Source organism: Ammospiza nelsoni, chromosome 3 (assembly GCF_027579445.1).
Source record: "Ammospiza nelsoni isolate bAmmNel1 chromosome 3, bAmmNel1.pri, whole genome shotgun sequence".
NCBI classification, from domain to species: Eukaryota; Metazoa; Chordata; class Aves; order Passeriformes; family Passerellidae; genus Ammospiza; species Ammospiza nelsoni.
In genome coordinates this window covers 10,128,784-10,152,873 of record NC_080635.1, presented here as the reverse complement: position 1 = coordinate 10,152,873, position 24,090 = coordinate 10,128,784, and the positions used below count along the sequence as shown (strand labels likewise).

At 45.6% G+C, this 24,090-nt stretch overlaps 2 protein-coding genes across 4 annotated transcripts; one reads left to right on the top strand and one right to left on the bottom strand.

Annotated features, from left to right (window-relative positions):
- Positions 1–1,083: 1,083 nt before the first annotated feature.
- On the bottom strand, positions 1,084–8,875 carry MGME1 (mitochondrial genome maintenance exonuclease 1). 3 transcript variants are annotated; one of them, XM_059468412.1, is made up of 6 exons: positions 8,802–8,875; positions 8,027–8,086; positions 5,162–5,766; positions 3,876–4,098; positions 3,364–3,496; positions 1,084–2,226 (listed from the first exon to the last, which is right to left on the bottom strand). In XM_059468412.1, exons 3-6 carry the CDS (start codon positions 5,682–5,684, stop codon positions 2,083–2,085), a joined length of 1,023 nt encoding a protein of 340 aa, XP_059324395.1. In that variant the 5' UTR covers positions 5,685–5,766; positions 8,027–8,086; positions 8,802–8,875; the 3' UTR covers positions 1,084–2,082. The 3 variants fall into 3 exon arrangements, with proteins under 3 accessions (XP_059324395.1, XP_059324396.1, XP_059324397.1); XM_059468413.1 differs by lacking the exon at positions 8,802–8,875 and adding an exon at positions 8,603–8,766; XM_059468414.1 differs by lacking the exons at positions 8,027–8,086; positions 8,802–8,875 and adding an exon at positions 7,038–7,207.
- A 321-nt stretch (positions 8,876–9,196) lies between these two features.
- Positions 9,197–23,834, top strand: SNX5 (sorting nexin 5). The gene is made up of 13 exons (XM_059467978.1): positions 9,197–9,279; positions 16,011–16,115; positions 16,597–16,707; positions 17,228–17,349; positions 17,669–17,792; positions 18,411–18,506; positions 19,370–19,475; positions 19,556–19,631; positions 20,467–20,506; positions 20,603–20,689; positions 21,761–21,920; positions 22,641–22,726; positions 23,274–23,834. Exons 1-13 carry the CDS (start codon positions 9,247–9,249, stop codon positions 23,319–23,321), a joined length of 1,194 nt encoding a protein of 397 aa, XP_059323961.1. The 5' UTR covers positions 9,197–9,246; the 3' UTR covers positions 23,322–23,834.
- The last annotated feature ends 256 nt before the right edge of the window (positions 23,835–24,090 follow it).

The window sequence follows — 24,090 nt, the reverse complement described above, 5'->3', positions numbered from 1 at the left end:
TCCTATGTAGCAGGAAAGTTTGTAGAACACTGTATTAAATGGCAAGTTGCTGGGGAAAAGAAAACATCTGAGGTAAATGAGAAGATCCTAACTCTGCAGAAAGCTAAAGCTTGTACACTGACCCCCAGGCCTTGTAACTGAGCAGTGTAAAGGGAAGGTTGCTCACTCTGCAGTGGGATTAATGTTCACCTGACTGCATGGGATTTGTGTGCTCAGCGCTGCTGAAACCTCAGCCTTTCCCTGGCACAGCAGACCTGGGGCTGAACCCTTGGTCTCCAGCCAGAGCCATGTTTTGTGTTGGTTTTTCATCCCTCCAGCACCTCATGTTGCTTTGGCTCTCCCCCCAGCGTCAGTGCCACAGCACATCCCTGCTGACAGAAGCACAGGCACAGTGAGCTGGGCACAGAAAAGACTCACAACAAAAGAGAAAGGGAGCAGGTAGCAGGCCACAGGGAAAAAGCCATCCTGGATGGAGAGCAGAGCTCTGGATGTCAGAGTTGGAGTAACCACCCTGGCTGCCCAGCAAGTTTTCCTGCAGAGGACAGACCGTGCCTGTAGCAGTGCCCTGGGTGCATCACTGTAACAGTCTGGCAGCTTCACTGAAACTGGTCACAAAGTGTCTTTGGGTTTGTGTGACACCGGTGACAGGCACCTGCCAGTTCTGTTCCAGGACAAACCAGCCTGTGCTGCTCCAGCAATGCTCCCACAGCTCAGCCAGGGCTGCCCAAGGCAGCAGCCAGGCTCTCAGAAGTGCCAGACACAGTGACTCCCAGTACTGCTGTTTTTGAGGGCTGTCTGCCTCCTCCTGGCTCCATGAGGTACAGACTCACTGGGACTGAGGGTCACAAACTGCCTTTGCAGCCAGCCTTCCTCAGGCACGAGGTTCTGGCTGATTTTCTTAAAGCTCAGGGGTTGGTCATAATTTTATTTGTAAGCTGCAGTGTTATTGTGAAAACTCACACATACAAGTCATACAAGACAAAGAGAATGAGGAAAAAAAATTTCCAGAACAATACTGCCTGACACGATCAAGGCTTATTCTCTGCTTTACAGACTTGATTTTATGCACTTCAAAAGTAAAAATTCTGTTTCAAAACATTTATTCACAAACTTATTTGAAAAAAAAAACAACAAACAAACAAAAAACCAAAGAGAAACCTATAAAAAACAGTCCCCAAAACCCAACTAGCAGCTCTTCACCCCTCAGAAGGCTCTGCTTTGATACAGAAGCTCACTCATGTGGTACTGGGGATGGTTATACAGGATGGGCTCCTCGTTGGCTCAGGCCCACAGCAGAGCCAGGAGAGCTCAAGGCAGTGGCAGCACAGAGCTCCCAAGCCAAGGCACACAGCCCCATCTCACAGTGCTTTTCTGTGGGCTGGGTGTAAAACACCTGCAGGAGGAGCCACCAGCAGCAGCCAACATTCCCACCTCTCAGAACACCCGCTGGAAATTTCTGGGAGTGTTGGCTCCAATTCTGCTCCTCTCTTGCTGAGCCACTTCTGCTAAGTGGCCACTTTGCTGTACTGTTCTAAATGAGAACTAATGAGGACTTTCCTTGTAACTCTCAGCACAGGTTTTTCTTACAGCTGTAGCTATAAGAAAAACCACAAATAATAACAAGCCTGATGATGGCATGAGCAAGAACTGACTGAAACCCAGTGTACTACATCCACTTCTTTATAATTTGCATTTCTCTCAGCTCATACATCACAAATGGTGTTTTGCTTTAGTTCACCAACTTAATTTTTAAAGACTCAGTTCTGCAACTTTCATTTGTGATTTTTGAGGAAAAGAAAAAAAGATTATTTGATCAAGCAGTTTTTCTTGATAGTAGAAACTTTTCTATCAACCCCAGGCTGTAGAAACTGTGTGGGATAAAAAGAGAGGCTAAATAAGTTGGCTTTTTTCTGCCTGGACCACTGAGGTCACCTACAATATAAGGAAACAGATATTCCCCATTTGAAAGTTACTGTTTGGGAGGGGAGAGAGGGGAGCCTGGCTAGTAAGAAATTAGCTGAAGTTACACAAAAAAGAACATGAAAGAAAGTTCTTCCTTTGTCTCTGGCCACTTGCTTGTGCTCAGCGTGGGTCAGTTTTGTCCCTGTACTCCTCCAGGCGCAAGAGCCACTTGTTCCAGTACTGAGAGCACAGGTCAGGGTCCATGAAATGCGGGTGTGCCGGGGATCCATCCTTGTAGGCAACCACCACGAGCCCACAGCGAACCTGCAGCACAAACAGGGCTGTCACAAACCTGTGTGCAAGCCTAGGAGCTAAACCTCACTGTAAAACAGCTTCCAACATGCACAGCTCACATAAGGAATGGGGAATAAACACTTGGAGACTTAACATTCAAATGCTCCAAAAACCCCCAGCCCAAAGCTCCAGTGAAAACCAGGGGATGAACTCTGAGGATGAGTGATATTTAAACCCTGCAGATGCCAGGAAAATTGCCAGAGACTGCGGAGTTTTTGCCTGGGGCTATACAACCAGGTTGATGCCACCCTCCAGCTTCAGTCTGGATAGAAATGGTTACTTAGGTACGTTCTGACATCTTTCATACATGACAAACCCCAAATCCCAAGCAGACAGTGGGGGGGCAGGAACCTACTAGCAGAATTCCAGGCCATATTTCACTCTGTCAGGATCATGTCTGTGGAGTGCTTGTGCTCACTGACCTCCACAGTATTCTAGAAAGTCCTTTGCACAGCATACAAACTACCCTGCTGTCTGCTGCTTTGTATTTTCCCCCTTCAATATCTGTACTGAGGTAAAAATCCTTCAGGCCAAGCAGGCAGGTTAGAATTGCTTTTGGGGTCTTTAAAAACATTATTCCACAGTCTTCTGATGAAGTGATTTCCAACATTGCTTTTCCCTGAGGAAACACAGGACAGCCCCCAGACACCAAGTGCATCACTCAGTCCCTCATTTGCTAGTGGGATACAGCAGGACAGGATGCAGGCAAGACCCTCCCACACCATTTCATTGTTTGCAGGTTCTTCTGCTTTATTTCCTCTCCTGCCCCTTCCTACTCTTAACACAAGCAAAAACCACTCAGCACAGAGCACAGGGGATTGCCCACATGCCAAGTACCTGGGAGTTCATCTGAGCATCCCCTGCTCCCACTGAGCACTCCCTTAAAACCACTGAAAATTCACCACTGGCAGCCAAGGGCAGCAGGATCAGCAGGAGCAGTGGAATTATTTCACAGTATTATTCACACCTTAACCTGATCTCAGACTGGGCTCCTTTGTTACAAATCCTACCAACACTTCCATGGTGGGCAGCAGGTTCTAAAGGCAGGAAGAAATGAGGATCACACAGGCATTGCTGCTTGTCTTGGCATGCAGCAGGCCTACTGACCTGGAAGTTATAGTTGGCATCATGATTTATGGCTCCAATATATGCTGCAACCTGTAATGGGTTGTCATAAGTATTCTGCAGAAATGGTTTTGGCTTCTCTGAAGTTTTCCAGTCGATCACACACAGCTGGCCCCTGCACAGGAGAGCAAGACAGGACAATGGTTTAAACTTAAGTTTAGTCTCAGGTAAGAAATAAAGGAGACAGCACATAAAGACTTTTCACTCTCAGCCTGTTTCCCCATGATGTCACTGAACAAGTCTCTTTCACACTGGCAGTTTAGATCCTAAAAACCAAACTAGAACTAGATTACTCAAACCTGCTGCAGCTCCTGGAAAATGCAGACAATTGCTTGAACCTGTCCCTTCTCCAGCAGGGAGCTCCCCACCAGGAAAACAGCACTGAGGATCATCCAGGGGAGTTCCTCCAGCCTGCCAGTCCTAGAGATCTGTCCACTCAATCACACCCTGGCCCCCACAGCATCACAGCACAGGGGTTTAGGAAGGGCACTCACTGATACTTGGCCACGCAGTCGACCAGGCCCAGGTACTGCAGGCTCTCGTGGTGAACTCCGCTCTCCAGAGCCTTCACCTCGCTGATGTCCTCCAAGACACCTTCCACACTGGATAGGTAGCCAGCCACCGCATCATCTTCACCCTGCTCCCTGGCTGCTGTCTCTCCAGACAGGAATATTGATTCCAAAGCTGAATGGAAGAGCTCCCCCTGGAGAAAAAGATCTAAGAAAAATGGGAAAAGTCCTTTATGGTATTTGCAGGCAATGTCCCGACGAAGGCAGGAATGGTGCATCTGACTCCATGTTCTCAGAAGGCTAATTTATTACTTTATAATACTTTATTATATTAAAAAATACCATACTAAACTATACTCAAGAATACAGAAAAGATACTTAATGCTAAAAACTCGTGACTCTCTCCAGAGTCCTGATACAGCTTGGCACTGATTGGCCAAAGAGCAAAAACAACTCACACCAGAAACCAATGAAACAATCACCTGTGGGTAAACAATCTCCAAACACATCCCACATGTGAGCAAAACAAAGGAGAAGCAAATGAGATAAGATTTGTTTTCCTTTTCTCTGAGGCTTCTCAGCTTCCCAGGAGAAAAATCCTGGGCAAAGGGGTTTTTTCACCCCCTCACCTTTTAGACATTACTTTGGATTTGTATCCTACATATTCCACAATGTAGCTCTTAAACCAGTCCCAATTTCTGTACTGAAAAATTGTACTGAGGGTGTGGGGAGAAGGGAAAGAAACAGAAAATAAATTGTCAGTAGGGAAATTGGTATTCCTTTAGTAATGCTTCCTTTACTGTTTTAGTCTCACTGATTACTGACACATACACTGGATAAATCAAAGTTACTGAAAAACCTCACCATAAACAGCAGGATACACTGGTTTTTAAAGGCTCAGGACTGTAGGAGTTCAAAATGTCTGTTTCCATCTTGTTACAAAGTAGCTTTGTAACTACAAAGAGGCGCAGTAACATCATCTGGAAAATACCTATTTCTAATTAGATACTGGCAAATTGAGAACTAAAGGAAAGTCAGGATTGAGCAAAGTATGCCTACAGTCTGCCTCTCATTTTCTACAAATTTCTAAATCCATTTTAGTGGTCCCAGAACAAAGACAGAGCTTAGGCTCATTGGTAACAGGTACACTCACAATGTGCTCTCATGAAATGGAAACAACCTCATGGATTTCCAAACCACTCATCCCATTGTAGCTGCCAGCAATCCAAACTACAGCTTCTATTCTACAATCCCACTGTGGCTAGACTTACTTTTGGTGTACTCTTCAAATCCCTCTTTTCCAAGCTCCTCTATCATCTTCTGCTTCCATTTTTCCAGATAGAAGACTTGCTGGGGAGAGAGGGTTTGCTGAAGGATGCGGGTAACGCTGGGCAGCTTCGCTCTTTGCAGCCTGATTTTCATGGGCACCTTTGAGTCACTGCTGGCAGGAAGAATTCTCTTGCTGGGGTTTATTAAAGGAACCCAATTCTTAGGAGTTCTTGTCCCAGCTTTAATTGGAGGTGTGTGTTTAGCTGGTGGCCCATATAACAAATTGTCTTCCTCAAGTATTGTCTCTGGGGTTTGGGCACTGGTTTTGTAAGATATAACAGAGTGGACCAAGTTCTTGTATTTTTCTTGGTCAACTTGGTCATAACTGTTCCCTTTTTTCTTTTTGCTGTAAACACAGGCAGAGGTAGACAGACACAAGTATGGGAATTGCTTTTGGCAAAATGGTATTTGAAAAAGCACTTCCAGGCTCCCTGGCTTCCTGGCCAGGAGCTGTAGGAATTGCATCCTGACAAGAAGTGGGTGTGAGCAGTTAGAGTTTTCTTCCTTCTGTCACCAGCACTCTGTGGGTTACCATATTTGTTTCCTCCTGTGGAAAAAGAAATTTGTGATTTACAGAGTCATAAAACTCTGCCACCATCCTATTCTTGCCCTTTGCAAAGAAAGAACTGCTATGACCAAAGTGTCTTCACTTACCTTGTATCACCTTTATTCTTCAGATCAGTAAGATAAAAAACCAAGGAGCAAGGAAAAGAGGAAATGCTCCTGAAAAGAACAGCCTGCCAAATGTGAAATCTGAATCACTTGAGGATTTGTTGCAAGCAGCTAAAGCTGCATCACAGGACATCCCTACAGCAACAGTACCAGAACTGCCATGGAGGCAGGGACAAAAACCAGATCTGCCAAGAAAAACCCCAAAAGAGGGAGGGTGAAATTAAAGTTATTAAAGTTACACAGAGGACAATGAGCCAATCCACTGCTGTGAGGTATTAAAAGTCTGAAGTTTATAGAGAATAACCAACTTAAGGAGATTGTGGGGAACCTTACAGGGTATAAACCCACCATTTTCTTCTGTATCACTAGGAGAAAACAGCAGCAGTATATATATATATATATATACACAATTGTGAGACTTGAAGCTAGAAAAGGCAAAGAGGAACCAGATGCACTGCAAATATTTTCTGATTCAAAGAATTTTTTTTAAAATTCAGAATAAAATATAAACACATTTTTCCAAACCAAGTTTCAAGCATAGCTCTGCTCAAAGCCACTTAGGAAATTTAAGAGCAAGAATAGCTTATAAGTAATACCATGCTCAGCACACCTTCCAGGCATGCACTGGAAGCCCTAGGAAGTTTTTTTGCACACATTTTTGGATAAAATGTAACACTTCCATAATGGCATTAACTTCATCAGTGCAGAAAAATGGATCCCTTCCCTCTGGGGGCTTCTCTCTTACTAGACCTTACAGGGTATAAACCCACAATTTTCTTCTGTATCACTAGGAGAAAACAGACAGCAGTATATATACAACTGTGAGACTTGAAGCTAGAAAAGGCACAGAGAAACCACATGCACTGCAAATATTTTCAGATTCAAAGAAATTTTTTAAAGTTCAGAATAAAATATAAACACATTTTTCCAAACACAGTTTCAAGCATAGTTGTGCTCAAAGCCACTTAGAAAATTAAAAGTAAGAACAGCCTACAAGCAACACAATGCTCAGCACACCTTCCAGGGATGCACTGGAAACTCTAGGAAGTTTTTTTTGCACACATTTTTGGATAAAATGTAACACTTCCATAGTGGCACTTCCTTCATCAGTGCAGAAAAATGGATCCCTTCCCTCTGGGGGCTTACCTGTAACTAGAGGTGCCAGAGTTGGGATTGAAAATGAAATAGGAAAAATTTATTCTTGTTCCTGTGTGACAGTACCCAAGCTTGTGGATTCCCAGGCTGCTGTCTGATGATTATTATGAACAGGCTCATTAATGGTCCCTGTGGACATGCACTAATCAGAACAGAGCAAATGCTGGGCCAGTGGCTGTGCCTTTGTCACATAAAGCCACAGCACAAAAGAAAAAGTTTTTTCTGGCTTTGTGCCACTGCAGGAAGCAAGAGGATGCCTGGATCAGCATAAATTCACTTGGGTTGAGCTGCTCCCTCAACACTTCCCAAGGAATAAATTTATACCAGATCAGTGCTTTGAATCATGGGGCTACTGAGATATGGAATGTTACACGCTCCAGAGTTAACTTTAGTGCAGCACAGTGCTTCAGTGACTAGCAGGAATTCTGATTTTACAGCCTTTGTTGTGCTGGGGAATATACCTGTGGAATTTCCAGTACTTGTGGAAATGTTTGTGCAGTGTCCTGTTTTACAAAAGGAAAGAGGTTCTAGGGTTGCTAAGAAATAAGGAACCCTTGTGCCCTGCTGAATGAAGAACCACGTGTTTTTCAACAAATCACTAAAGTGGCATTTCTGTGCAGATAATAAGAAAGAAATTGAGTGGTCAGGATCTACTCTTGTACACAAAGAACAGAATTTAATTGAGATTTCCCCCTGGGGAAGTGCATCCCTTCTCTCTGGAAGCATTTGTGGTTGAAGACTGACAGAATTGCTTCAAGCGTTGCATGATGAGCCACAATGGAGAACTGAAAAAAATTAAAATAACTTGGAGCTAAAAAAAACCCAAGAGGACTTTACTGTCCCAAGCAAGTTGACTTTGCAGCTCCAGCAATAACTGAGCTAACACAACTAAGGACTTTTTTTTTCCAGTATAAGAATGAATGGTTTAACTGAAGGAAATAGGATTACTTAAGGAAAAGTTCCCATCTATAAAAACCTACCTCCAGCTGTGGTTTTGCATAATAACCAGTTTGGCTTTTTCTCCACAGAAACCTATCCACCTAAAAAATAAAAACCAAAACAATGGCTTATTTCAGAGATAACAAAAAAGAGCACTCCCAAACACACCTACAGACCTGCTGCCCCTTGTCCCTAATTTGAGCAGACCAAATCCACTGAGGAAGGTATAACTGTGAGTTCCCCATAGTTTTCAAAATACATTATTGAACTATCCAGGTTAAAAACACGCCTCCCTCTTTTGGGATGTTTAGAGCACAAAGAGAGACGAGACAACTCAGCAACCTCGTTTACAGCACAAACCTACAGCTGAGCTTTAGTTCAGTGTAGCTTCAACAGGCATCAGCTCCCAGTTCAAGCTCCATTCCCAGCACTAGTAAGGGAATTAGTGGGGAATAGGGCTGTAACACGAAATCAGCGCTTTTTACGATATATGATAGAGCTGGGCCAACACCAGTGACCACCAAGTGCCCTCGGGCAAATGAACTTTCTGTATGTGCCTGAAAATCCCAGTGCCGGACAGCCCGGGGGAAAACCTTGCGCTGAGCGGGGAAACCCACTGTGGCCAAGGAGCCCCGCCGGACGCGGGCATGGCCAGCCACGGCAGCCCGGCCATGCGGGCCGCTCACTGACGGACCCGAGGGCAGTGTGGGCCAAGGGAACACCAGCTCCTTTCCTCTTTCCCGTCTCTTTCCCGTCCCTTGTCCTTCCCTCGCCCTCAGGCCCGCCCGGCCCTTACGGCCCGCGGCTCCACGTTACCTCAGCCGCGCTTCCCGCCACTGTCGCGGGCGCCACCGCGCAGGCGCGCCCCGCCCACAGCCTCTGCCTCGCCCATCGCGCATGCGCCGCCCGCTGCCTCCTGGGACTTGTAGTTCTCCCGCACTCCCAGCCCCCAACCCTTTCCCCTTCGCTGAAGCGCCCCAAAAAGTGGCGAGAGGGGCGTGCCTGCTCTATCTCGCTCTCTTTTGGTAGTTTTTGAAAGGCTGTAAAGGAAAACAACCTAACTCTTTAAATACAAGCTGAAAAATAAAGCGTTGCTGTGCCGTCTCGGATGAAGGCAGCAGCGCCCTGCCCTCACCAAAGATGGCGAGTGCCCCTCGGGGGGTGTGGCGGCGGGGGCGGCTCCGCCCGGGTTATATGAGGAGGAGGTGGCGGGGAGGAGCAGAGGGGGAAAGGTGCGGGGTGGCCGTCTGCGCCCGGAGATATGGCTCTGCTCCGTGGGGACTCGCAGGACAAGGTGAGGGTGGCGGCCCGAGCCCGGCTGGGGCTGCAGGGAGGGCACAGCCGAGCTGGCCCTGCGGTGTGAGAGGCAGCTCCCGGCTCCTCTGCCCCCGGCAGCGCTGGGACAGTGACGGGGCTTTGGCTTTTGCTCCGTTTAGGACTTTTTAAAAGAAAATAAATCCCCTTAACCCTTGTGCTGAGGTCTCCTGAGGGCAGGGGGTCAGAGCGGCCGGGGTGGGCGAGGGGAGCAGCCCGCAGGGGAAAGGTGAGCGGGCGGGAGGATGAGAGCCGGGGCGGGAAGGAGGAAGAGGAGGGAAGGGCAGGGCTGTGCGGGCTGCGCTCTGTGCCCGGGCGGAGCAGGTGATACCCGCGGCCCTGGAGCTGCGGAGCCGGGCCTGGCAGGTGATGGATGCAGGAGCAGGACCTGGGCCAGGTGCTGCAGGGGGTTAAACTCGCTGTTCCCCGGGGGCCAGCTGCCGTGCTGGGGCTGTGACCGGCCTTCCCGGCTGTGCTCCGCGGTCATTGGGCTGCCGGCTGTCACCTCACCTGCGCTGCCCCTCTGCCTTGGCTGTCACATCAGCAAGGTTTTCCTTTCTCGCTTGGTTTTCCTTTCTCTGGAGAAGTGTTGAAGCTGTAAGTGCCAAGGAGCTTCGTGTCTCCCCTTTCAAGCAGCACAGGGGATTTCCTAGTGTTAAGACTCTCAGCTCCTCAGAGGAAATGCAAGTGAAATGCTGAAGCAGGAACTTTGTGAATTAATGTTTATGTAGTGCAAACAGTGACTGGAATTCTCTCTTCTGCTGGACGAGCTGCTTGGGTTAACCTACCTAAACTGCCCGGTTTAATAACTACCCTCAGCACACCTTGAGAAGAAGGCAAGGCAGCCCTGTAAGAGTCAGCAAGTCACCCATTTGCCTTTCATATTGTCACATCTGCATGTGGTTTTGCATTGTGACTAAGCTTTGCTGGCAGGAAGATGACTTTGCTTTAAGCTGTTAGGTGTGCTGAAAGTCTTTCCAGTCTGTCTTTTCTCCAGCTCTTTGGAGCATGTATATTAACTAACTTGGGGGAGCTAGAAATACACCAGCCTCTATTGACTTCTGGTTAATTTTCTTTTCTCTGCTTCTTTCCCGTATTAATCTTGTTTTGAAACAACCCTGAGTCAGTAAGACAGACAAGAGTTTGTAGAAGAAGCATTTTCTGGTAGCTTGCTTTGAGCTGTGCTTTCTTTCACAGGCTTTCTTTTCTGCTGCATGTGAAACTCTTTGTATTAAAAAAGTGTCTGCCCTTGGAGAATACTCGAGGGGAAGGTCAAATATCAACTCTCTTGCAACATTTGGTAACTTTTGAGTGTTTATGTGCCTTTCTAACTCAAACAGGAGTATTGGGGGGAGGGGAAAATGTTCTCGTGGTGGGGGCTGGAGTAGCTTTAAACTCCGATGCTCAATGGACAAGGATTAGCTTGTTTTAGGTTGTAGGGCTGTCTCAGGATTCCAGCAGCACGGGGGAGGATAGAAATGCTCCTATCTTGTCTGTTTCTGTTTGGGCAGAGAAACAGCAACATGGAACTGGTGTGTGACCAGTAGATAAAACTCATGCCTGTAAAGTAAAATTCATTAGGAATTAACTCAAATAGGAGCCACTGTTAAGTATAAACTAAAAACTGACCCTGAGGTGGCAAAGCAGGAGAGGATCAGGATATGTGGGAAGAGGAAGGGAGGGGTAGGATAAAGGTGATTGGAAGTGCAGTGGAAAATAAGGTGTAATCTGTCATGGGGGAGGAAAAGGCACTTCAGAATGTGAAGTGAGTGGTGGGACTTCCAAGCTGAGCTTGAGTAAATACCTTGGTATTTCCTAATGTCAGTGGCTCCATGGTGTTTAAGGGCTTCAGTCTGCAGCTGAAATATTCTGGATCAAAATGCTGAGAGCATGTATTGTAGCACCTCTTCCACAAAGCAATCAGTGAAGACAAAATGTTGTGTCGTGGCCTGGCACTTGCTGTTATCGCTCACAAGTGGCGCCTCTGCTGGACAAATTCTGCTGCACATTCTGGAGAGAATGAGACCATACTGGATCTTGTGCTTAGCAAAAAAAACCCTGCTCCTGCCTGCTGCTGAGCCTGGAATCAGCAGGGAGGTGAGCTGCTGCAAGGAGCCAGCTCCTGGACAGGGATGGTGCCCTCTCAAGGACACACAGCCTCCACGAAGCAGTTTGGGCTACAGAAGGTGAAGCCAGCATGGTGAGGCTGCCCTGCTCCTGACATCCCTGCCACCAGCTCTGGCCTCACTGTGGGAGGTCAGCAGAGCATTCCTGGGCAATGCTGACCGTGCCTTGGGCTTTGCTGCTGTTGCACCATTCCCATTTGAGCTGGGCCAGGAGTGCTCAGCCCCAGGCTGTGCTCCGCAGGCACACGGGGGATTGCCCTGCGTGGCCAAAGCTGTGCTGAGGAGGCCATGGCTTGGGTGGAGGTGTCCTGCTGGTGGAACAGGGTGAGCCAGCACGGCTTTTGCTCAGAATGTGGCATCCTTGGATGTTTATGGAGTCCTTCCCTCTGTCAGGAGGTGTGTGACCAGCAAGGCTTTTGCTCAGAATGTGGCATCTTTGGGTGTTTATGGAGCCCTTCCCTCTGCCAGGAGCTGTGTGGCCTGCAGGTTCCTGCAGAGAGTGAGGCAGAGATCCCTTTGGCAGGAGAGGGACCTTTATTGCACAGCCCAAGGCAACAGGTGCTCTGGGCCTTCTGCTTCCTTGGCAAGCACTGCACTTGCTGAGGAATGCCATTTCACTGTGACTGCATTGAGCTGTTGTTCCCTCTTTATCGGTGTTTTAAGCAAAATAATTAAACCTTTGCATCACTGGAGTTCTTCAGTTTGAAGTCACACATTTGGGGAAGCATTTTCCATAGCATAAGTAAGCAGTGCTTGAATTTTCGTGGCCGTGTGTAACCAGACCACTTCAGGACTGTTCAGCTCAGTGTCAGGGTGGTGACAGCAAACTGCTGTCACAAAGGCTGCAAAATCCAAGCTTCACACGTGCTCTGTAGTGCTGCATGCTTGCAGTGCACTTTCAAATGTCCTTTTAGAATCCTGATTAAAAGGAAACTTAAGCTGCTTGTGCTGAATATGACTAAAAAGTAGTTCCAGCATCTAATGCTGCTGATAGCTGCTGGCCAGATCCTCTGCCGGCTAATTCCTGGGTGTCAAAACAAGGCCCTCTGGAACTGAGGGTTCTGTATAAACACCAGGATCTTTTAGTGCTCTCTGGAGAGCACCTAAACAACTTTAATTAGAAAGTCTGCTCTGTAAAAAGTGCTGGGTTTTAGGTAGTGGCAGATGTAATTACTTCTGAAGCCTTGTTTGTGGGCTGTTGTTTGAATGACAGTAAGGGGAGAAGGTTTTTAAAAGGTAGCTGACAATAACCAAAAAACTCTGACTTGTGAGCCCTTGTGGAAGGGCTCCTTGCTCCTTCCAAGAGCCTGGCTGTGTGGAAAACCCCTGGATTCATCTGTCTTTGGGAACAAATACCATTTCACTAGCAGTCAGAAGTTGTACACAGTTGCTTGCACTGGCAGATTCTTTTGTTAGAATGCAGAAGTGACACCGAGTCATCCGGAGCTGATGCTAAAACTGCAGAGGGTGGAACTGTAAAAGCAGCAGCTCAGGCCTCTCACCAGAACTGAGAGACTTGGGTGGCTGAGGGCATTTCCTCCCTCTGGGTGTCTGCAAGCACATCAGAAATGTCATGTCTGTCAGGCAGAAGTCTGCTAGCTGATGGTCATCACTGCCTTGTATTTAAGTGATCCAACTTTTTTTTTTTTTTCCTTAGCATCTCTAACAAATACAAAAAAACCCAAATGTTCTAAAATTCTGCCTGGATTGGGCACTGTAATGATCTCTGCTGTTTCCTGGGCTTCTAGATCAGGTGTTTATCATGGTGTCCTAATTAGTACTGTAATATCTATTTATAGTCTTTTGGTTCTGAAATGTTAACCAGTATGATGCCTATGTTATTATTCTGATTTACCAGCTGGACAGGTAAACTGCACTGAACAGGGAGTTTTGCTTGAATCCTCAAGAAACCCTAGGAATCCTGAAACAAGTCTCTGAGTGCTGAGTTTAGACGTGGGAGGTGTCAGAGAAGCTGTAACAGTTTCTGGAGTCACTGCAAACCAGAAGCTGCTTCTGAGGAAGAGAAATGAAAGTTGAAAGTGAGAGTACTGTGCTGGCTCTGGGTCAGTGTTTCAGTTTGCAGCCCAACCCAGCTGTTTCCATTCTGTGTGTCCTCTGTACCTATTTGGGCATCTGCTACCAGTGAGGAATAATCCCTTCCCAGCTGCTGAGCTTGGATTATATCCCTTGAGGGTGTGGAGTGACAGACTGGTTTCTGGTAACTGGATAGGGAACTTTCAGTTCTCTTGCCCCACTGCTTGGAGTCTGGGGAGGAAGCAGTGATGTCCTAGCAGAGAAATGCCTCTGGGTATGAAGGAGCTGCCAGAGAGTGAAGATGGAGGGGTGACCTGGGAAAGCCTTGAGTTGGATGCCTGGAGATGGATATTTAATTCCTTTGCACAGCCTTCATGTGCCCATGAGGAGGTTGGTCCCCCTTCCTGCTTGTGGGATGGGTGCAGGAGGGATGGTGGCACAAAAGGTCTTGTGTGCAGGGCAGGTGTGGGTCAGGGGTTGGTGTGAGACATCTGCTGTGGGTGCCCCCTGAGTTAGGGCTTTACAGAGCTGTGCTGACAGGAGTGGGGCTTCCTGCTTCCCCCATTCAGGGGACAAATGCTGCTCCAGCACTTTTTGTAGGGAAACAAAGCACTCTCTCCTCCTGAAGTCAGACAGTGTGAATGTTCCCTTTGTAGTCTGAGCCATGATTCTGTAATCCTGAAGGTCTCTGGCCTGGAGTTAGGAGCCCACAGTGACCTTCACAGGACTAGAGCAGACTGGGGTCTTACAATCCTTGGTTTCATTTAGCTCCAGATCCCATTTGCAATTTGTGCAGGGTACCAGGACATGCTTGTGATATGTTAACTGCTTTAATCTGGCCAAGCAGGACCCTCTAATGTTTGTGCTTGTTTGTCTCCTGTGTAGGTAACTAAACAGCATCTAATCACAGGTTACTTTCTCTACAAGAAAGAAAGCAAGCAAGCTCACAAATTCAGGACTGTCTGATTTGTGTAATCCTTTCCTTAGTTTAGCTGAGAGGAAATGGTTTCCTTTGGCTTATCATACTTTCCAGACTCAGCAGTTCATATTGTTAGCACTGCTGATCCTGTTTGGACAGCAAATACAAGAAAGCAGGATGTAAAACACTGGGGTCTGCATCTTGCTGCTTTGGCTGGGAAATGGAAAACACCAACCAACTTGCCTTTCATCACTGTGCTCCCAGTGAAACCAGTGCCTGACTGGTGGCCTTCTACCTGTCCTTCCTGCAGTGCCTGGGGGATGAGAGCAGCTTCTACCCAAGCCTGTGTCAGTGACCTCTGAACCATGCACCTCTGTCTGGCCTGTGCCTTCCTAGCAAGGACCAGAATTCCTGCCTGGATGGGAGCATAATGGTCTGTCCTAAGTGGTGACTGCAGGGAAGTGATTACTTGGAGTCCCTGTAGAGTTTGGAGTGCCACCATGTCCTGTGGGATGTGAACAGGGCCTGGGACTGCAGGGAGCTGTGCCCTGTAAGTGTGCTCACTGCCAAGGCAATGCCCAGGATGGGCTAAAAATCTTCTGTCCTTTCCATTTTCTGGGAATGTGCTTAATGTGCTGCATGCAAGGCCATTCCATAGCTGTAAGGCTTAACAAGTTTTATCTATTATTTGTCTCCTTTTAATTCTAGCTAACAGTGAGGATGCAGCAGACAGAAGTGTTTTTAGCATGGCTGGAGGGTGCAGTGGCTGGGTATCCCTCACTTATTCACAGCACTCTGATCATGGGGAGAGCAGTGGCAGGGCAAATGCTGCCTGTCCTGGCAGCTCTGTGCTCTGCAGGCAGCCAGAGACACTTGTCACATACCAGATCTGGGCTGCAGATGGCCAGCCTGGGGGGAGGCATCTTCCAGAGCCTTTGGGAAGCAAACTTCACCTTACAACAGGCAGCCTATCAACAGTTCTTAGGCAGCTTTGCAGAGGCTTGGGGCAGCATTTAGCCATCTGTGATATGATAGGATTGCTCAGATCCTGGCACCATTTGGGTGCTGGAGCTCAGTGTGCAGTGCAGAGGTGGGAGCAGGTCCTGGCTGGTGTGCTCTGTGCTGCAGGGTGCTGAGATGGCAGTCCTGGTGCAGTTCTCTAGCCTGCTTTTCTGAGAGGGCCTTCAGAATTATCTCCAGAGGGGAACTGCAGCATTCCTCCTGGCTCTGATAGTCATTCTTCAGCAAACTTCCTGTGTTGTGACCTTGATCTCTGGTGGCTTCTCCCTTATGCAGAAAACAGCAATAATTTGTCAGGCTGCAGCAAGGAAGGGCCTCTTAGAAGACAGTCTTTGTGTGTAAGCTGGAGGATCTTCTACTGAGAAAGCTATTCCACTGCTCTTTGAAAGTTTGAGTAGTCTTGAAATGATGTTCTGGGTCTAGGCTGTTGGAATGAATGAAGAAATAAACCCCCAAAGAAATGCTGGCTCAGTTTATGGCTCTTTGAAACACTGGGAAAGGAATTCTGGTCATAAGTGTGTACCCGAAGGCAGGTGTGGAGTGCAGTGTGGCCCTTGTTCACTAAACCTACCTGATACTTGATCAAGGATTATTCTGTGAATTCTCTTGCAGCTGAGGTCTGTATCTGTAGACCTGAATGTTGATCCTTCTCTCCAAATTGACATCCCTGATGCCCTAAGTGAAAAGGACAGAGTGAAGTTCACTGTGCACACTAAGGTAAGGTCATGGGCAAAAAGAGGTTGTGCAAGTAAGAGATGTATTTGCAGTACACATACCTGCAAAGATGGGCTTGGCAATGAAGAAAATCTAATTAGATGGAGATTTTCCACTTAAAGGTGGCCTGGGGATGTGTATATATATGCAGAAATTCAGATTTCCTAGGATCTGAACTCTCTAAACAGAGGCAAGTAGCTGATGGCTTTGCTAAGGAGTCCTAGCTAGACACCAGAAGGATGGGGGTAGGAAGGGAGCTACTGTGAAATGTCACAAAACAAACTGCATTAATGCTGTTCTACAACAGTACTTTTTTTTTTTTCTAACAGTCTCCTTAGTGGTGCTGTTGAATAAGTGCCAGCTCAGCTAAAAGGGAGTGGGCAAGGCTCTTAGTAAGCAGAATAGCTTCCTTTGGAAATGGACAGAACTGTTCCTAAAAGCACTGATTTACAAAACAGTAGAGCTTCTATATATTCTCTTCCAGACTACACTGCCAGCTTTTCAAAGCCCTGAGTTTTCAGTTACAAGGCAGCACGAAGACTTTGTGTGGTTACATGATACACTCACTGAAACTGAGGAGTATGCAGGACTCATTGTAAGTACTTCCTAAAGAATGTGATCCTAAGTGAGAAACTGTAGCAATCTAAAGTGCCTGCTAATAAGGGCATGAAGTGTGTTTTACCAGTGTTACTGGTGTTCTGTGATTTGGGTGTTCCCTATGCTTCCTGTTTCCTTAATTCCTAGAAAACTTGAGTGGTATGGCATTTGTGTTAACTTTGCATATAGCTTGGAGCAGCAAAAGGTGCTGTGAGAGTCCTTGACTCTGTGGTGGTATTAATATCTGCCTGAAGGTGGCACACTGAAATAATCTATTGAATGTGGGCTTTCCTTCCTATCATGATTCTTTAGAAGGCTGGCAATGGGGTGGATTACAGAAGATGTTTCTCTGGGTTGGCTTCCTTCCTGGAGCAAGGATAACACAAACCAGGAATCTAGAATTCCTGGATCATGCACTCTTTACCACACTTTCCTATGACCAGGCAAAAGACAAGGCTAGAAGTAATCTTGGAAAACTTTATTTGCTAATATCCATGACTAACCAATTCCCTGCCTAGATACCTCCAGCACCTTCAAAGCCTGACTTTGATGGTCCCAGAGAGAAGATGCAGAAGCTGGGGGAAGGAGAGGTGTCCATGACAAAAGAAGAGTTTGCCAAAATGAAGCAAGAGCTGGAAGCGTAAGTAAAACGAGTCTACTGTCAAAAGCTGCATTTAGAGAAGCCTCCTGGGAGAGCAACTAATTTGGTGATAACTGATCTTGAGGGTCTCTGTTTTGAAGGGTGTCTTGAAAATCCTGGAGCTGGGGAGTGGCCCAGCTTTTCCAGCTTTCAAGCTGGAAAACTTCCTAGGTAAAGAGACTGAAAGTAGCTTCGCTATCACAAGCTGGCTGTCTCAGAAGTCTGCAATTGAATATTTTCATGGGCTAAAGTTAAAGCAATTCTTTGTGTACTGAAGAGGGTAGTACAAAGAGGATCTCAGTCTGTTGTTTCCTTGCAGTGAATACCTCGCTGTCTTCAAGAAGACTGTCTCGTCACATGAGATCTTCCTGCAGAGGATTGCTTCTCATCCTGTGCTCAGCAAGGACCGCAATTTCCATGTTTTCCTGGAGTATGACCAGGACGTGAGGCTTTTTTTCCTTGTTTCCCTTTCCAAGTGAGGCAAACTTTAGGAGTGCTGTTGTTTTTGCTGGGCACAGTCAGAGTGGTCTGTGGATCTATGTGCAGCATCAACAAGCAGATATTGCAAGTATTTTTGTGAGATGGCTGAAGGGTGAAAGCCTGACCTTTACACCTTTCTCTGTTATAAATCCCACCATGTTTCTAAATCCTTGTCAAGCTGGTTAGGGAGCCACCTTTGCATGTCTTTACTTTGGGAACATGTATGGCTCAGGTGTACCTGTGCTGTGTTGCATGGTCCTAAAGTGGAGGAATGGAGGTGTATTAAAGTCACTCCTGCATATGTTTCATCACACCTAATTATGAGTGATAGATGCTGAGCCAAGATATGCAAGAAGAAACAGAGCTGTTTATGGGAATTGGAAAAATCCCTTGAACTACTTGTAGCCAAGCCACCTGTTACATGTTACATTTTTATATGGGTATTCTGGAGGGCTTGGAAATCAACCTGCTCTGACATATGCTAAGTGTAAAGGCTGTTACTAACATTGCAAGTATCAAAACAAAGCTTGTTTTCTCTCCCTGGGTATAACTTTAAAGCTGCTTTGGCCTCTCTATTACAGCTGAGTGTGCGGAGGAAAAACACTAAAGAGATGTTTGGTGGCTTTTTAAAAAGTGTAGTAAAGAGTGCTGATGAGGTCCTCTTCTCTTCAGTCAAGGTAAGGTTGTTGCTTTGTCTCTTACCCTAATCTTGATTGTTTCTTGCTTCCTGCTCCAGGGAAGTTACTGCTGTCTGCTTCAGGCTTGCTGTGCATGAGGCTCAGCTACTGACATACCTGCCTTGTTACTGCTCTCCCAGTTGAGAGGAGTAGCCTGTATCAATTCTGATTTCTATAGAAATCAGACATTGTGACTTTAGGCTGTTCAATTTCAGTGTATAATTCAAGTTTCTGGATGCAGAAGACCTGCCTTAATACCTGATACTGGAGAGGAAGGAATTATACCTTCAGGAAATATCCTTGTGGCTTTTGTCTACTTTGGAGCTCTGAACAGACATAATTTATAGGTTTCTGGTTATACTGGACAAAATTAAATACCAAGGACTCCTGTAACTGGTATTGCTCCAGCTTTTGTGTTGTGTTGCCATAGCAGCACTTCCCAAAAAGCTTCTTGTCCTATGTGCACTGTCATGAAACATTACAATATGTATCATGTTTGGTGTGGATGAGAAACAAGCTTGTAAACTGCTTAGTCCTTAGCTACAGTGTTGCAGCAGGCCCAGGAAATAAAATTCCAGCAGTTGGGAGTCCTGAGGGCTGTCCCGTAACTTACTGGCTATTTCAGACAACCTGCATCAGTATTTGAGTGCCAACTTCATCTTCACTGCACAGTGAGGAAGAAGTTTGCCAGCTGGTTTGGAATGTCAAACCTTTGGCTCAGATCTTGTCTTGAACAGTTTTTCCATAGGGATTGATGGGCTCAAGCTCAGGCCCAGGCTATGGTTGTTTCTTTGGCCCTTCCTAAAAAAGGGAGGAGCTTGTATTCTGCAGTTACTGACTTAACAGGTCATATTCTTTTTCAGGAAGTAGAAGATTTTTTTGAGCAAGAGAAGACTTTTCTTGTGAACTACTACAACAGAATCAAGGATGCATGTGCAAAAGCAGATAAGATGACAAGATCTCATAAAAGTGAATCTTTTCAAAGCCCCTTTCAAGGGATCATCCAGTTTTGATGATTTCAGCCTGAAAACCTTGTCTTGTTCTTGCAGATGTTGCAGATGACTATATTTATACTTCAGCCTGTTTGAACAGCCTGGCATTAGAAGAGCCTACAGTTATCAAAAAGTAAGCAATTCCAACTGTTCATAAACATATCCTGAGTCTGGGAAAACCAAATTTCTTCTGTAAAATCCAGAGGATTGGGTCATAGGTGGTTTGAGGTTCTTGAATTGCATGCAAGTGGCGTTAAAATCTTATTTCTTCTGGCACCCTTGCTCTGGCAAACCTAATGTCATCAATTGCACCTAACTCTGAACTAGTTGATAACTTGCCAGTTGTGGCCTAGAGGTTACTTGTGCTGGTCATCAAATCCTTCTAAACAGAAATCTCCATGATTCTCTTCAGGTCACAAACTGCTGGAGACCCTGAAGAAAGGGTTTGTGTGTGGGTTCTAATGTGTTGTGAAATATAACTGCACGAGGTCAGCTTGCACTAGATCTGTACTATCTTCTGGACCTTTGCACTTCCAGAATAGTAGGGGATTTTTTAAGGGGAACTCAGTTGCCTTTTTTGAGGTGACTTCTTCCACCTTTGATTTGGCTATCAATTTACCAAGACCTTGTTAAAACAGAGTGTAAAGCTGAATCAACAAGTCAGCTCATCCCTCTTGCATAGCAGCAGGGAAATTCTCCACAAGACCTTTATGCTCTGGAGAGGAGCATTGTTACAGTAAATGGTGTTGAGCTGCTCAGCTGTACTGTTCTGGTAGGCTGGAATCCAGCACATTGAACCTTTTCTCAAGGTCTTTGCCTAAATGAGTTTTTTCCAAGCCCTTGTTTGGATCTGTATACAGGAGTAAACTCCAGCCTTCAGCTTTCTGGTTTCCTGCCAATTGATCCTGGCATTTATCAGACTAAGAAGTATCTCAGACTTATTTATGCTTTTTTTATTCCCTCACTAGGTACTTGTTGAAAGTTGCAGAGCTCTTTGAGAAACTCAGGGTAAGAAGCTTTCCTGGGGGCAGCTGTGGGGGAGAAGAATCTCTGACTCTGTTACACACCAACTAAACTGACTTTTTTTTTTTCCCCTTTCTGCAGAAGGTAGAGAGTAGAGTTTCATCTGATGAAGACTTAAAGCTCTCTGAACTGTTGAGATACTACATGCTCAATATAGAAGCTGCTAAGGTGAGAAGAGTTTTCTTTTTGAAGCTTAGTTTTGTTATGGGCAACACAACTCGCTCATGGTATTCTTTGTGCTTTAAGAAGACAGGAAAGTGGAGCCTTGTTTTGCCTAAGAAACCTGAGACTCTTAAACCACAGCAGAATATAGAAGCTATATATTAGCTAGCTGGAGCTTAGCCACTTACAGAAGACTTGGACCAATTTTTCTTTGGCATGTAAAGTGGAAGAACTCTTTAAATTTCTGTAAGTTAGAGCAAACTGAATTTAAGTCTGCAGCAGTTTCTTTCCTGTTCCCTGCCTGAGTAGTCATGGACTTGCCAATAAAATCAATGATGACTAATTAGTAGTTGGGATTGATTTCAGGACTTTTTGAGTGCCTTAGCACAAATAAGTGGTAACTTGTGAAGGCTCTTGGAGTCTGAGCTTCCAAGAGGGCTTTGGTAGATTGATGTGACTGCAAAATCCTTGCTGGCAACCCTTTTTCTAATAAAAACTTGACTTGACAGGAGATGACTATGCTGCAAAAAGGTATCTAGGTACAACTACTGAGCCTCTTCATCTAGTGTCTTACCTGTAATGTCAGGTACCCCAGAACACCCACTGCAGCCCCCCTCAGTGGGATGTACTGTTATTTAGACATCACAGCTGTACTCCTGCTGCATTGGGAAGGGATTGGCTCACAGACCTCTATACTTATCCTGTCTAGGTTAGTGCAGTGCTTCAGTCAAGCTGTCAGATCTCCAAATTAAATGGCTGCTGGAAGTAGACTGAGGGAATTCAGAAAGTGCTTTTTGCTCTTAGTGGAGACATCTATCTTACAGGAGGAGAAACTACTTTAAGGGAAGAAATTATGCCCATAGTAGCCCTTAGACTTCCTTCACTAAGGCATAACTGGCTGTCCTGAAAATGTAGTGCTGCACTGTGAAAGGATGCCAAGAGCAGGCTGTAATAACTTGTTTGAAAAAGCAGAATCTGGTGCTGAAAGAAGTGAAACCTCCTGCTGCTAAGGTGGCTGTAACCTCAGTTTGGGAAGTAGTCCTGTAAGGCTCTGGTGTGCTTTTTCTGTCTCTTCAGGATCTGCTGTACAGGCGAACCCGGGCTCTTGTTGACTATGAGAACTCGAACAAAGCTCTAGACAAAGCCAGACTAAAGAGCAAGGACGTCAGGCTGGCTGAGGCACATCAACAGGATTGCTGTCAGAAGTTTGAAAAGATTTCAGAATCTGCTAAACAAGGTAAAACAGGCTTTGCTGAACTTATGCTTAAAGGAGAGCTTAAAGCAGTCGAGGTCTCCATCTGACCTTCAGCTACTGAAGGCTCCTGAGCAAACAGTCTGAACATGCCAAGGACAACAGAGGTAGATGCTGTAAAACTAATGCAGCTAAACATTTTTAAAAGCAGTTTTCTGTAGCAGAGCAGTGTCAATACTACACCAACCTTATTTATAAGCCCCTAGTATTTGGTTTTGGACTGAACTCAGCCTCCATGTGAATGTAACTACTAGAGGGTAACTAATTATCTCAGTCAAAGCTGTGCAAACAGGCTTTTGCTCCCTCCCAATACAGCTGAGTGCCTTACACAGAGTTTCAAACACTGGCTCTCAGTAGATGAGTATATGTGTGTATATTTATATATATATATTTATAATACACTTTCATGGTATACATGCTGCTCCTTTAGTGTATCTGGCTTTTAAATGATCGAGGTTCTCACAGAGCTTGTGTGGCTTATTTCTGCTTTGTTCCAGCTCTCTTCCTACAAAGCTTTTCTGTCTTAAGCTGTCTGTGTATCATGTGATGACTGCATCTCTGTCTAAAAACAGCATGACTAACTCTTGAACCTTTTTTTGATCAAATACTGTAATCTGAGCTGCACAACAGAACTCCTGAAACATGAGGGGCATTGCTTGTCACACTTTGTCTATCTCTTACCTTTGTTTATTTCCTCCTCTACAGAACTGATGAGCTTCAAACAGAAGAGAATAGCAGCATTCCGTAAAAACTTAATTGAAATGGCAGAACTGGAAATAAAACATGCAAAGGTGTGTTCTCTTTGGAATTTAAGAGACATGGGTTGACAGAAATGAGTAGTGTGTAACTGGGAGGGTTTGCTGGGTCATCTGACTTCCCATCAGGCAGCCTCAGCCAAGCTTTGCTGGGCAGGCTTGAAGGGTCTGTTAACTTAATGTAGAGAACAAAGCAGTAACTGTGCATCCTCAGCTTCCTTTGGAGAAGGAAAGTCTAATGCCCCACTCCCTGAGAGTACTGGACTTCAGCACAGGCAGCTACTTCAGTGCTGAGCTGGAATGTGACACAAAGCCTTGATGACACTGCTCAGTTTGGCCCACTTTAAAGGCTTCCTGTTGACTCTTGCCCCTCTCCTTAGCACAAACTGATTAATGGTTGCAGGCCTGCAGGAGGAGGCAGACTGCAGAATGTGTGATCTGGTTTTGGTTCTTTACTGTTTGAGTGCTTGTCTTTGCACAAAATCCTGTGTCAGACCCACTATTTGGGAAGCTACTTCATTGTGAAAGGCAGGATTGGAATTATCAGTCATCCCCATCTGAAACTAATTCTCTTCCTTTGCAGAACAATGTGTCTCTCCTGCAGAGCTGCATTGACTTGTTCAAGAACTGAGGAGTCCTACTCTGAAAATGTGACAAAAGCATCAATTGCACTCAATAGCCAGGGGCAACTTATTGGCTTGACTTCATTAGCTTAAAATAATAATAATGTCACTGAGATTGTTTCACTAATACTTAGGTATGTTGATAGTGATACATTGACTTTATTGGTATAAATGGGAGCTGAATTGTGTATGAATTGTCTGGATGTAGCTAACATCCTGTTGGCTGATAACTCAAAATGAGTCAAATGTAAGAAATTAATTTGCTGTTGACTGACTTCATCTAGCAGAAAAAGTTTACTGAGAACTCCTTTTTTGCGGGATCATAATGTCTCTTCATGGCCCTGATGTATTTAAAACTTGCCAAGTGAGAGTGACTTAAGGGTAATAATTTTATAAAGTGAATATCTTAGCATTCCACTTCCCAGACAGATTTCTACTACAATATATTTTGAATTTCTATAACTACATTCACTATTTGTACACTTGGGGAACACAGCAAATAAAGATGTCTGACACAACAAGCTGTTGTATGGCAAGAATTTGTGTGGGATGTAAAGTGACAAAGAGGCTTCAGACACAGAACTATCACGAATTACTCATCACCTGGAGCTCTTCAGAGCACTGGAGAGAAATATTTGACTCAAGAGGATTGTTCTTGGAATGGGTGTTGAAATGAAATGTGTGTGGACTTCAAGTGACATTGCTGTTTGAGTAGCTGGCTGCAACTTTTACTTCCCCTGTGCTGCACGTACAGCATTGTAAAGTAATTTTATACCT

Bases quoted from the DNA above. Each gene is read 5' to 3' on its own strand.
- SNX5 (XM_059467978.1), top strand. From the start codon at position 9,247: ATGGCTCTGCTCCGTGGGGACTCGCAGGACAAG. The intron at 16,708-17,227 runs GTAAGTACTTCC...TTCCCTGCCTAG, and splicing joins AGGAGTATGCAGGACTCATT to ATACCTCCAGCACCTTCAAA. The intron at 22,727-23,273 runs GTGTGTTCTCTT...CTTCCTTTGCAG, and splicing joins TGGAAATAAAACATGCAAAG to AACAATGTGTCTCTCCTGCA.
- MGME1 (XM_059468412.1), bottom strand. From the start codon at position 5,684: ATGCAATTCCTACAGCTCCTGGCCAGGAAGCCAGGGAGCCTGGAAGTG. The intron at 4,099-5,161 runs GTAAGTCTAGCC...CATTTTTCTTAG, and splicing joins ATTTGAAGAGTACACCAAAA to ATCTTTTTCTCCAGGGGGAG. The intron at 3,497-3,875 runs GTGAGTGCCCTT...TCTCCTGTGCAG, and splicing joins GACTGCGTGGCCAAGTATCA to GGGCCAGCTGTGTGTGATCG.